We start from the raw sequence: 13,883 nt of genomic DNA, 5'->3' as shown, positions 1-13,883 counted from the left end.
CAGTAGTAGGAACCATTACACCAAGCAGGGGACAAGGTCTGCAACAAATCCACAGTGTTGGATATCAGTGGTGTCCAAAGCTCTTCAAGAAAGCAAAAAATGATACTAACTGCCCATTGGAAGAGTAAGTATTAATAATTAAACTTTAAACTTTAACAGTATTCATTCTCATCCTAATACATTAGTAAAATACTACAATTTACAATGATATAGATATAACTATAATGTTAGCTCTATATATTATAGATAATATTTTTATTTCCAAGGGTCATCGTACATAAAATTATATATAATTTATTATCCTTTATTTTCAAGCAAACCTGTTTTTGTATTCAGTTGAGGCTTGAACAGAATTATGTAGCATTTTGGGAAAAATATACAGCCAAGAAGTACAAAGCTTGATGCCAATATAGCAAAAACCTCCACAGACACCATGTCTTTCCCTTTAGTGCTCAGATAGGCTGGGATCATGGCAATCCAGACACTGCAGAACACCAGCATGCTGAAGGTGATGTACTTGGCCTCATTAAAACTGTCTGGCAATGTTTTGGCTAAAAAAGCTATAATGAAACTCACAGCTGCCAGAAGCCCCATATATCCCAGGACAGAGTAGAAGCCGATAACTGAACCCTCATTACACTGAATGATGATCTTTCCCTGATAAGAGTGAGTGTATTTATCCTGGAATGGAGGAGAAATGGATAACCAAGAAATACAGATTATTACTTGAAGCAGTGAAAACATGCAAATGATAAAATTGGGCAGCTTGGCTCCCATCCATTTCCTCCAAGGACTCCCAGGTTTGGTGGCTTTAAAAGCAATACACACCATGATACTTTTGGCAAGGAGAGAAGAGACAGCAACTGAGAAGATGACACCGAAAGAGGTCACACGCAGCATGCAGGTTACATCTACTGGACGTCCGAGGAACAAGAAGACACAGAGGAAGCTCAACATGATGGAGACCAGGAGAAGATAGCTCAGGTTCCGGTTATTAGCTTTAACAATGGGGGTGTCCTGGTAATGTATAAATACCCCCAATATTAAACCAGTCAGAAGACAACAGAGGATGGAGACAGATGAAAATACTGCAACAATTGTATCATCAGTGTAGGAAAGAAATTCCACCAATTTGGGAAGACACCGATCCTTCTTCTCATTTGGCCATTCATCATCAGGACATTTCATGCAGTTTTCACTGTCTGCAGGAAGGAAAATACAAACACAATGAACATCTGTGCCAAAGCTCCTGAGTTAAAAAATGATACTTGCCTTACCGCTAGCAGCTGGATTTTCATCAGTGCATTGTGGGAGAGTAAAATAAAATAAACGAATGCCCTTATATTGTAGAGATGTATTTCAAATGAGATAGATAGATAGATAGATAGATAGATAGATAGATAGATAGATAGATAGATAGATAGATAGATAGATAGATAGATAGAGGGCTGGACTGGGACACAAATTTGGACCTGGACTTCATTCAGACCAGCCCACTTTAATGCAGGAACAGTGCTACAGCCTCATTGGCTGGAATTTCAGGAATCGGCATTACTGCACAGCCATTAACTGCCTTTCAGCAATGCAGCGGCACTGAGGCTGAGCCGGGTTGCGCACTATGCAGTGAGGTGATGGGCAGTGTAGATGACAGCCCCACCCCCAGCCAACCCCGATGGCCACACAAACCCCCCCTCTTCACTGGCCATTAGCTGTTATACTTTATATCAGGGGTACTGAATTAAAATTCATGGGGGGTCCGGTTGAAAAAAAATTCTTCCAGCGGAGGTCCTTTGTACTTTTTTTTTCAACTTTATTGTAATGTCAAAATACAGTTCATTCATTTTTATGCACCGCAGCTCAGTTGTGGTGCATAGAAACAGAATGCATTTTACACGTACTGCTCAGCACTCAGGGGGCGCTATTGCAGTGTGAACAGGACACATAGAAAACAATTGTTTCCTATTGTCCTTACAGAGATCTGTGTTTTGATAGTACATAAATCACAGACACCCTTTTACATCAGTGTCCTCTGTTCCTCCCTTCACATGACACCCCCCCTCAATTTTATATCACAGGCTGCCTCATCACAACCCCCCATCACAGACCCCCCATTACAGACTGACCCCCATTACAGACTAGCCCATGACAGACTGACCCCATCACAGACTGACCCCTATCACAGACTGACCTGACCCATCACAGACCCACAATCACAGACTGACCTGACCCATCACAGACCCCCCCCATCACAGACCCCCACCATCACAGACTGACCCCCAAATCACAGACCCCCAAATCACAGACCCCCATTGCAGACTGACCCATCACAGACTGACCCCCCATCACAGACCCCCAATTTCAGACCCCCATCAAAGACTGACCCCCCCAATAACAGATTCCCATCATAGACTGACCCCATCACAGTCCTCTCTCGATTTCCAACCCCCTGTCCTTTTCATAACATAACAGCACAGCACTGCCCCCTCCCCACAGAGCCCTATCTTATTCACACAAAACATGAAGTGTGGCCACACTGGACAAAGGGCGGGACTTTTCACGTGAAAGGTGGCTGATTGATTGCTGGGTCTGCCCTGCTGCCTAGCAACCAATCCCCCAGTTCTTAACTTAAAAAGTCCTTGACGAGAGCAGCCTCGCTTGATGTTTTGTGTGACTAAGACAGGCAGTGTGGGGGGGGGGGGGGTCAGTGCAGCAATATTTTACGGAGATGCGGGCGACGGGGAGAGGACACACAGGAAACTACTTGGTGAGGGATGCGGTTCAGGCAGAACCTCTACTGGGGCCGGACCGCGGTCCGCCATTTAGTGATGCCTGTCTTATAGGCAGTACAGCGGTGCTCAAATTAATGGCTGCGTGAGCTGCACAGCCATTACTTTGACAGGCTATCACTGAAATCAGTCCCCTGAGCCATCAGCCCACCGGGAGACTCCCGGTAGTCCCAATGACCAGTACATGCCTGGATAGATAGCATACGTTTTGAGTTTTTATTTGTTTCTTTGTTCTTTAGCTACAAAGTAGCATACAAATAGGAATGTTTGACTTGATCTGTATGCACTGCTTTCCTTCCAAGTCTGCTGATAAGTTAGATAGCAAGATGCCAAAAGCATTATCTTCTGTATATAGTTAGACTCTTATATGTAGAGACTGCTCATGACAAGTGGTAAAATACTAAAAAGGATGTTGATGCTCTATAGTTATGTGGAAAATAAAAATGGGAAAAAATGCACAGGAAATGTGGTATGGGCAGAAAATGGGCAGAAAATGATAAAGACTGGGATTTTATTTAATATATGTATTTAATGTGTGAAGAAATAAAAAAGTTCCACCTGCAAGGACAGATGACCGCTGGATGCCTGCTCTGCCGCTTGACAGTTCTTAAATAAGTTTAAAGGGGTGGGGCCATGCAAGGGCAGTGAAGTCACAAGGGGCGGGTCATCCTGTGAAATCAACAGGTGGCCCCACCCCTTACCTATTTTAGAACTTTCAAATGGTGGAGCAGGCATTCAGGGGTCAGCCGTCCTTGTGGTCGGAACTTTTTTTTTTCTTTTTTGGGTCCGGCAGTGAGATGGGCATCGTGATTAGTGATGCATCTAGATCGGGGAATGTTTTCTTTTATTAATTCTTACATTTTTGTACCCCATACTCATCCTCCCTGGTGGGGGGGGGCAGGATCTGGCGCCCCCTTCATTAAGGGGGCCTCCAGATTCCGATAAGACCCCTGGCTGCACACCCCCACAACCACCGGCAAGGATTTTGTGGAAGAGGCCCTTATCCCCATCAACATGGGGACAAGGTGCTTTGGGGGTAGGGCCCCAAAGCACCCCTTCATGTTGAGGACATGTGGCCTGGTATGGCTCAGGAGGTGGAGTGTTTGCTGATCCCCTTTCCTGGACTGCCAGGCTGCATGCTCGGATAAGGATCTGGTATAGATTTTGGGGGGACCCCACGCCTTTTTTTAGGGTTCCCCTTAAAATCCATACCAGACCTGAAGAGCCTGGTATGGATTGGGGGAGGGTACAGTTTTTGTTCCTTTTTTTCAATTGCCGGCAATGTTTTTTGCTCCTTTCAGCTGTCAGCAAGGAAGCCTGTACTGTACTGACAGCTGGTGACACAGCCGTTGCAGGATGCTGCAGCCCATTCCTTAACAAGCAGCTACTCACTGTGCCCTGATTGGGTATCAGAGATTAGAATGCACTATGTAGCACGCAGTGCATTGTGGGGCACTCTGCAGGTGAACATCCTGCCGAGCTCCCTGCAAATTTGGGTGTTTGCCTAACAGCCAAACTTTTGCTGGTCCTGAATTGCTCGCCCAACTCTAGCTGACATTTCACCTCAGGGTGCTGGTTCCTAGGCATTGTGTGCATGGATGGTTGCAGTAAATAGGTGCCGGTCACTTTTAGGCTGAAGAAAAGTGAGTTTATTGCTCACTATGGCAATATGTAGGGAGAGAGTATTAGGGCACAGGACACACTAGGACAGTGATGGCGAACCATGCAGCACATCACACATTTCCATCACACTGTCAAATTCTAGCCCATATTATGTATTTGCCTTCAGCTCACACCTCTCTGTTGTCCGGCAACATCACATCAGTGAGCTGCAGCACATTTTACATCGCTGTGTAACTCATAGCACACCTCCTCACTAGGGATGAGCCGAACACCCCCCCCCCCCCCCGTTCGGTTTGCACCAGAACCTGCGAACGGAACAAAAGTTTGCACAAATGTTATAACCCTATTAATTACAATGGACGCGAATGTTTGAAATCTAAAGTGCTAATTATAATGGCCAATATGCATATTATTGTCCTAAAAAGGGTTTGGGGGCCCGGGTCCTGCCCCAGGGGACATGTATCAATGCAAAAATAAGTTTTAAAAACTGACATTTTTTCTGGAGCAGTCATTTTAACCCTTTCATGACTAAGCCTGTTTTTGGAATTTGGTGTTTACAAGTTAAAATCCATATTTTCTACTATAAAATTACTTGGAACCCCCAAACATTATATATATTTTTTTAACAGAGACTCTAGAGAATAAAACGGCGATTGTTGCAATATTTTATGTCACACGGTATTTGCGCAGCGGTGTTTTAAATGCAACTTTTTGGGAAAATTTACACTTTCATTAATTTAAAAAAAAAAAAACAGTAAAATTATCCCATTTTTTTTGCATAATCTGAAAGATAATGTTACGCCGAGTAAATAGATACCAAACATGTCACACTTTATAATTGCACGCACTTGTGGATTGACGACAAAGTACGGTACCTAAAAATCTCAATAGGCGACGCTTTAAACATTTTTTACGGTTACCAGGTTAGCGTTACAGAGGAGGTCTAGTGCTAGAATTATTGCTCTCGCTCTGACGATCGCGGCGATACCTCACATGTGGGATTTGAACACCGTTTACATACGCGGGCGCGACTTCCGTATGCGTTTTCTTTGCTTTGCGAGCTCGCGGGGACGGCGGGCGCTTTAAAAAAAATTTTTTTATTTTTTTATTTATTTTATTTATTTAAAAATTACTAAATTGTTTAAAAAAAATAATAATAATTTTGATCACTTTTATTGCTGTCACAAGGAATGTAAACATCCCTTGTGACAGTAATAGGTGGTGACAGGTACTCTTTATGGAGGGATCGGGGGTCTAAAAGACCCCCCACCCCTCCTTTACACTTCAGTGTATTCAGATCGCCGAAAACGGCGATTCTGAATACCGGATATTTTTTTAAAACCGGCGCCATTGGCAGCCGAGTAAACGGGAAGTGACGTCATGACGTCGCTTCCGTGTTTACTATGAGGAGACTGGAACGAAGCCGATTACGGCTTCGTTCCAGTTCCTCCCCAGCGGCCGGAGCCATCGGACACGCAATCGGTGCTCCCGATCGAGCGGGAGCACCGGTAACAGCGGCGGGAGGCGGCGGGAGGGGGGGACGTCCCCTCCCGCTCCTCCGGCATAACAGCCGAGCGGCTTTTAGCAGCATCGGTTGTTATGGCTGGATAGCCAATCGCCCGCTGTAAAAGACGGTACCGGGATGATGCCTGCAGGTGCGGGCATCATCCCGGTATACCCCCCGGAAGCCGAGTACGCAGATCTGCGTACGCTCGGCGGGAAGGGGTTAATGATGCATAAAGTGAAAAATTCCTTTAAATATCGTACCTGGGGGGTGTCTAAAGTATGCCTGTGAAGTGGCACGTGTTTCCCATGTTTAGAACAGTCCCTGCACAAAATGCTTGTGGCTTTAATGTAATGTCTTGTCCTGGCAATATGGATGGAAATCTTGGCATGGCTACCCCATCACCCCCCTACCCCAGCCCATTACCAGCCTCTTTGGGTCTTGTATGGATATTAAGGAGAACCCCACAACCAAAATATGTTATGTTAATATTAGGCAGATGCCTGTGTTGCACAAATCAACTGCACAACACCAGCAATGAGGGGGTAGATTCAGGTGTATGCTGTGCAGGAGACACACTACACCCACTGTAACAGCGCTAGGTTAGGAAGCAGAGCAAAGCTGACACTGTCCCTGCCTATCCTTCTCTCTCCCTGAACACTACACTCACTGTAACAGTGCTATCTAAAGAAGTAAAGCACAGCTGACACTGTCCCTGCCTATCCTTCTCTCTATGAATGCCGCAACACACTACACAAGGCCGCCGTGTAATAGGTTTTTGCAGCAATTTGTGTTTTTTAATCTGCCCAAAAAAAATGCAAACGTACAGCAAAAAGCACTGCAGAAACAGATCAAAAGCAAATTGTTAAAAACAATAAGTTTTCACTTGTTTTTAACATTCTGTTTTTAAAATGAATGTAATTTCTGAACGAAAACCACATACACTGTCTGAAAATTCCTTTGACTAAGAAGCTTTCTATTATTTCCAAATTTTCCCGTCACTGTGGTTGAAAGTGAATGTCAATTTGACCCACTTTTTTTTTTTTATAAAGGTTATTATCCGATTAATCGATTAATCAAAACAATAATCGGCCAACTAATCGATTATGAAAATAATCGTTAGTTGCATTCCTAAGTGAATCCAATGTTCTGTACCTACATAGCAACAGCTGTTTCCTATAGCAACCAATAAATAAAACCACAGCACCATGCATAGATTTTTTAGATGAGTCTGTCTTGACACTTTTCCAGTTTCTACACAACCCCCAGCTCATGGAAATGTAACCTTTGGTACTACATCTCAGAACTCCATCCCTTTCCTCATAACTCCGGGCAACAAACAGGCTCTCTCTTGCAGAGCCCAGAGCAGATGGCTAGGCCTTAGGCTTCAGGCCTACCCAATGTAGCTTCTCACACATCCACACCAGACCAATGTCTGGATGGGAGGACCTCTGATCACTTGACCTCCATATATTGTCTATATACACTTTCCCAGCATGCGTCAGTGGCCATGGAACTCCTACTGATTGGCAGAGAGAAGTATGAATATTCATAACCTAGATTTACTGTAGTTCATCATACTAATGCTAAAGGTAACATTGCCACCTACTGACAAAGGGGAGGAACCACAGCAACACCAGGCTTAGGAGAAAACCCAAAGGATCACAAAGACTACAAATCAAGCAGGTTAACTACAAACTAGTGCAGCTAAATTTGCTGGTAGTCCCTGTTTAAGACAAAGAGTCTACATAACTATGCATAGACCATACCTGTGGTCTTGGAAGCTGGAAATCATGGTAATAGACACCTCTAGACATGTGTGGTTTGTTTTGTTTCAAATTTAAATTTAAACACATTTTTTGTTATTTGTAATTTGGGATGTATCCGAATTTCTGAATTAAAACAGGAGTGGATTTAAATGAATCCCAAGTAATGAAACAAGATTTTCGGACTAAATTTTAATTTTAATTTTTTTGAGTCAAATTTGAATAGTTTTTGAATCAAAGTCAAATTCAAATTACCAAAGAGAATAAAACAGCATAGAAAGTAAAATGATAAAATAGAAAAACATTTAATAAAAAGTGAAATAATAGAATATAGTAAAACAGAACAGAATCAAAAATAAAAGAACAGAAAGGGATATAATATAAAATAAAAGTATAGAACAGAATAGAAAATAAAGGAATAGAAAACAATAAAAAAAAACAAATAGAACAAATATACCCATCTTCTGAAATTTGAATTTTAAATAGAATACATTTGAGAGAAAAGAATAGAATAGAAAAAAAGAGTAGATTAGAATAGAAAAAAATGGAAACAATAACAATCCTCCAAAATACGAATAGAACTAATTAAAATTAGAATAGTATAGGAAATAATAGAATAGAAATGTAACTATGTAAAATAAAATAATTGAATAGAATTAAAAAAAAACAATAGAATAGAATAGAACCATTTCCCACAATTTGAACAATTTTACAAAATTACATTTTCAAATAGAATAAATTTGAATTTGAATAGAATAGAAAAGAATAGATTAAAATAGAAATTAATATATAGGAAAATAAAATAATAGAATATAAAAGAGTAGAATAGAATAAAAAGGAATAAAATAAATATAACAATATAACAGGTTTCCAAATTTTGAGTTTGAATAGAATAATTTTGAATCCAAATAAGAAGAAAAGAATAGAAAATAAAATAAAAGAATAGAATAGAATAATAATAATAAAAAAAAAATAGAATATAATGGAATAGAAAGGATACACAGTAACCATCGTCCAAACATCTAATTTAAAATAGAATAAATTTAATTTCCAATGGAATTTTAATGGAATTTGATTCAAACATGAATGTAATTTGAATGTAATTCGAATCAATTAGTGTCCTGGCCTCGCCCCCCGGAGTCTATGGGTAGCTATCCAGGCAGATAACCTTTTTCTGCACACACAATAATTGACTGCTGTTTCTTGTCTGTGTCTTTTATTGACACGTTGCATATTTTAATATACACGTGAATGACACATGTGATATGCGGTATAGGGCTGCAGTCTCTGTATGCTGCTTGGCTGTATGAAAGTGGCTGTATAGTCGGTTGCAGACTGTAGCTCTTCCGTGTGGCCAAACCTCTTCCCCTTCTGCACTATCCGTAGTGTTCCTGGTCAGAGTTTTACTGTCCTGGCCTCGCCCCTCGTACTCCCGGAGTCTATGGATAGCTATCCAGGAAGATAAACTTTTTCTGTACACACAATAATTGACTACTGTTTCTTGTCTGTGTCTTTTATTGGCACATTGCAGATTTTAATATACACGTGAATGACACATGTGATATGCGGTAAAACTGAAAACAACAAGAATAATATAACATTACCATACAATAGTAAACATCATATAAAATAATAACTAAATGGCTAACTCCTTTCCCTGATAGCCTGTGGAGGAGTGAAATTAATACTGCTTACCTCCGATGCCATGGATGGGGAGAGATAGCATCTAGACTGCTGCCATGAGATTGAACATGTTCATCCCTGTGGCTGTTTCACTTCCGGACTAAAGAGGAAATGATGAATTACATCACTTCCTAAGTGGCTGGATAATTTCTCTCATAAACTATATTAATGTTTGGCCAGTAGGTGACGCAAGCATAACAGCTAACCTAGAACAAATATAATTTATAGCTTAATAATGCAACAACACAATATACAAATTAAATGACAAGGTGAATTCCCTCTTCTGAACCTTAGAAGAGAGAAAGGTATCCTGGAGACATAACACTCCCCATCTGGCGTTAACCAACGCCACTAACAGCGTCATTGGACACAAGTAAAATCAAGTCCGATATGGGTCTGAGAAATTACTTTACTTCTCCCTGTTTAGAAATCTTAACTTCAACCTTCCTGACACGTCCATCTTTGCTTGGGAATGTCTGTGTGATAAGTCCCAACGGCCAGTCACTCCTGTGTGTTTTGGCAGTCTTTAGCGAGCACCACATCTCCTGACTTCAGGTCTGGTTTGTTAACTTGCCACTTATTTCTGAGTTGTAGGGTTTGGATGTAATATCTCCTCCATCTGTCCCAGAAAGTGTTGGCTAGGCATTGCACCTGTCTCCATTGACGTCTGAAAAGGTCTTTATCGGTAAACTCTCCATTTGGGGCACTGACCATGTTGGTTTTTTGAGTGAGTAGAGTTGCAGGTGTCAGCAACATGGGATCCTCTGGATCATTAGTAACTGGGATCAGAGGTCTAGCATTTATGATGGCTGAGACCTTGGCCATGAAGGTGGACAGACATTCATGTGTGAGTTTGACATTTCCCATTTGAAGGAAAATAGAATCCAAGATCTTGCGGGCTACGCCTATCATTCTTTCCCACACACCACCCATATGGGAAGAATGAGGAGGGTTAAATGTCCAGGTACATCCCTGTTGGTTGAGATACCTTTCCACACTGTTGTTGTCTAGATTGGAAAAGATCTGAAGTTCCTTGGCTGCTCCAACAAAGTTGGTGCCCCTATCAGAGCGGATGTGCTTAACGGGACCTCTAATGGCAATGAAGCGCCTGAGAGCATTGATAAAGCTGGAAGTGTCCATTGATTCAATCAACTCTATGCGAACAGCTGGAACAGTCATGCAAGTAAAAATAACTGCCCAGCGTTTGCTGCTGGCATGGCCTCCCCTGGTTTGGCGAGTGGTAACGGACCAAGGACCGAATACGTCAAGGCCCACACTTGTAAAGGGAGGATCTGAGTTAAGTCTGTCAGGTGGAAGGTCAGCCATCTTTTGGGATTGTAAGAGTCCACGGAGTTTGTGGCAGGTAACGCACTTAAAGATACACTTGCTCACACATCTTTTTGCTCCTATTATCCACAGTCTAGCAAAACTTGACTGTGATAGTGTTGTACAAGCAGGGCAGTGACATGGTGCTGAGCTGGGAGAATGAGGGGATGTTTCTTGTCATACTTCAAGGTAGATTCTTTAAGGCGTCCTCCTATTCTCAACAGGTTACTGCTGTCGAGGAATGGATCAAGTTTCCTTAAGACGCTGTCTTTAGGGATTGGCTTTTTGTTATTATTACAGTCAATCTCTCTAGCAAAGGTCTCTTGTTGCTCAGTGTAAATGATCAGATGTTTTGATTGCTCTAGGTCAGACACTGAGTAGGTATTTTTACAGCAGTGCCAGCCTTTGCAGTTAGTCCTTTTCCCAAAGGAACGGGCTATGTGGTATAAGGAAGTAATGGCTCTAATGAGTGATTTCCATAAGTATTGTGAAGCCACCGTGACTAATGCAGACACTTGTGGATGAACTTCTGTATCCTTGACTGCATCTACCAAGCTAAAGGTCTCCGATTCAGAAGTGTTGTGTTCTGAATTGTACAGGAATGCAGGGCCAGTAAACCATGTTGTGTCCTTAGGATAGTTGGTTGGGACAGCTCTGGTCGCTAGGTCTGCGGGATTGTTCTCAAATATCTTACCCATAATAGTAAAGAAGTGATCTCTCATGTCTGGTTTTCTCTGGAAATTGCGTTTGAGGGAGGCAAAGTGCTTAACCACTTGCCGCCCGCCCTATAGGCAATTGACGGCTGCAAAGTGGTTTCATAATCCTGATCGGACGTCATATGACGTGATCAGCAATTATGAGCCGCTGCGCGCCCCCGGGGGCGCGCATCGCGGCGATCGTTGTTGCAGGGTGTCATTCTGACACCCGGCAACTACGATCTCAGTAAAGAGTCTCCGACGGAGACTCTTTACCACGTGATCAGCTGTGTCCAATCACGGCTGATCACAGTGTAAATGGGAAGAGCCGGTGATCGGCTTTCCCTCACTCGCGTCTGTCAGACGCGAGTAGAGGAGAGCCGATCGGCTGCTCCTCTGACAGGGGGGGGTCTGTGCTGATCGATTATCAGCACAGCCCCCCCGAGGATGCCCACACTGGACCACCAGGGACGCCACCAGACCACCAGGGAAAAGGTAATCCTCCCTAGACCACCAGGGATGCCAGTCAGCACAATGGATGCCAATCAGTGCCCATAATGGATGCCAATCAGTGCCCACAATGGGCATCACTGATTGGCATGCATTATTGTTTGGCACTGATTGGCATCCATTACTATAGTATAACACCAATGCCGCCTATGAGTTCCCACCTGTGCCGCCTATGAGTGCCCACCTGTGCCGCCTATGAGTGCCCACCTGTGCCGCCTATCAGTGCCCACCTGTGCCGCCTATCCATGCCCACCCATGCCCATCTGTGCCGCCTATCCATGACCATCTGTGCCGCCTATCCATGCCCATCTGTGCCGCCCATCTGTGCCGCCCATCCATGCCAATCCGTGCCAGCTATCAGTGCCAATTTGTGCCACCTATCAGTGTCCGTCCGTGTCGCCCATCCGTGTCGCCCATCCGTGTCGCCCATTAATGCCGCCTATCAGTGCCGCCTATCAGTGCCGCCTATCAGTGCCACATATCAGTGTCCATCAATGCCACCTCATCAGTGCCCCTTCATTGGTGCCACATTGGTGCCCATCAGTGCCGCCTTATCAGTGCCCATCAGTGTAGCCCCATCAGTGCCCATCAGTGAAGGAGAAAACGTACTTATTTACAAAGTTTTGAAACTGAAACAAAAAAAAACATTTATTTTTTCAAAATTTTCGGTATTTTTTTATTTGTAGCGCAAAAAATAAAAACCGTAGAGGTGATCAAATACCACCAAAAGAAAGCTCTATTTGTGGGAAAAAAATGTTAAAAATTTCATTTGGGTACAGTGTAGCATGGCCGCGCAATTGTCATTCAAAGTGCGACAGCGCTGAAAGCTCAAAATTGGTCTGGGCAGGAAGGTGTTTAAGTGCCCAGTATTGAAGTGGTTAAAGACTTGTTCCTTGTTGTTAGGTAGATGCTGTCTATGGGGTCTAAATGGGAAAGGTGCGACCCGATTGTTTGACTCTTCCTTGGCTGTCTCCCTTTCCATTATTTGCAAGAAAAGTCTATCTTCAAAGGACATTGCTACCTGCTGGTCTTCCTTTGTTCTATGAAAGACCGTACACCCTAGGTGGTCTGGGTCTCTGTCACAAGCGTGGTCATCTGTGTCCAGGTCTACAGAGGAACAAGGTATGTGAGTACTACCTGGAAGTTCTTTTGTGATGAAGCTGTTGTGAAATGGTTGCAAGGAGGAAGGATGTCCTTTGTCAAGTACATTAGTGAACATTCTACTGACCGTGGTGGGTCTGTGCACAGTCTTTAGGCAGACGTCCCCTACGATGACCCAACCCAGGTCAAGTCTTTGGGTAAAGGGAGCATTGCGGGGACCATTCATCTGTTCCCTTACTTTATGAACCTCCATAATGTCTCTTCCCAGGAGCAGCATTAACTGAGCTTGCTCGTCATATTCTGGTAGGAGATGGGCTATGCGTTTTAGTTGAGGTTGGTGAATTGCTGTATCTGGTGTAGGGATTTCTGACCGGTTGTCTGGAATCTGGTTGCACTCGAGTATGGTGGGTAAAGGTAGGTGAGTCTGACCATCTATGGACTCTACACAGAAGTCGGTGGCTCTTCTTCCCTCCGTCTCAACAGTACCCGCACAAGTCTTTAGGGAGTAAGGGGAGCTTGGACCCCTGATACCAAAGGTGTCAAAGAACGTGGATTTAGCCATAGAGTGTTTGCTTTGGTCATCTAAGAGTGCATACATCTTGACAGCCTTGTTTCTGTGACCCATTGGATAAGCTCTAATAAGACAGATCTTTGAACAAGACCTACCGCCTGCAGGATCTTTGCATACCTCAGTACACTGTGAGGTAACCATTGAGATGTTTGAACTAGTGTTCTCTTGCTCCCTGCCATGCTCGTTGGTATCGCTAGCTCACTGGGCAGTCCAAGGAGCAGGGCCTGGATGTAGCGCTGAGTTGTGGTCTGTGGTTGTCACACTCTGTGCATGATACACTAACCTTGCAGTCCTTGGCAAAGTGTGATGTGGATGAAC

The 13,883-nt window shown here is 43.4% G+C and overlaps 1 protein-coding gene across 1 annotated transcript; it reads right to left on the bottom strand.

The window, feature by feature from the left end:
* Positions 1-297: 297 nt before the first annotated feature.
* On the bottom strand, positions 298-10,541 carry LOC143975938 (vomeronasal type-2 receptor 26-like). Its single transcript, XM_077478470.1, has 2 exons — positions 10,331-10,541; positions 298-1,202 (listed from the first exon to the last, which is right to left on the bottom strand). Exons 1-2 carry the CDS (start codon positions 10,539-10,541, stop codon positions 298-300), a joined length of 1,116 nt encoding a protein of 371 aa, XP_077334596.1.
* Between the last annotated feature and the right edge of the window lie 3,342 nt (positions 10,542-13,883).

Source organism: Lithobates pipiens, unplaced genomic scaffold (assembly GCF_037356315.1).
Source record: "Lithobates pipiens isolate NorthernLeopardFrog02 unplaced genomic scaffold, aLitPip1_a1.2 Scaffold_13, whole genome shotgun sequence".
NCBI classification, from domain to species: Eukaryota; Metazoa; Chordata; class Amphibia; order Anura; family Ranidae; genus Lithobates; species Lithobates pipiens.
Note: the sequence above shows the minus strand (reverse complement) of the source record. Positions and strands in the feature narration are given on the sequence as shown.

Excerpts from the sequence above, each read along its gene's own strand:
- LOC143975938 (XM_077478470.1), bottom strand. The coding sequence starts at position 10,541 with ATGACTGTTCCAGCTGTTCGCATAGAGTTGATTGAATCAATGGACACT. Across the intron at positions 1,203-10,330 it reads GTATCTCAACCAACAGGGAT|ACAGTGAAAACTGCATGAAA; the intron begins GTACCTGGACAT and ends TCCTTCCTGCAG.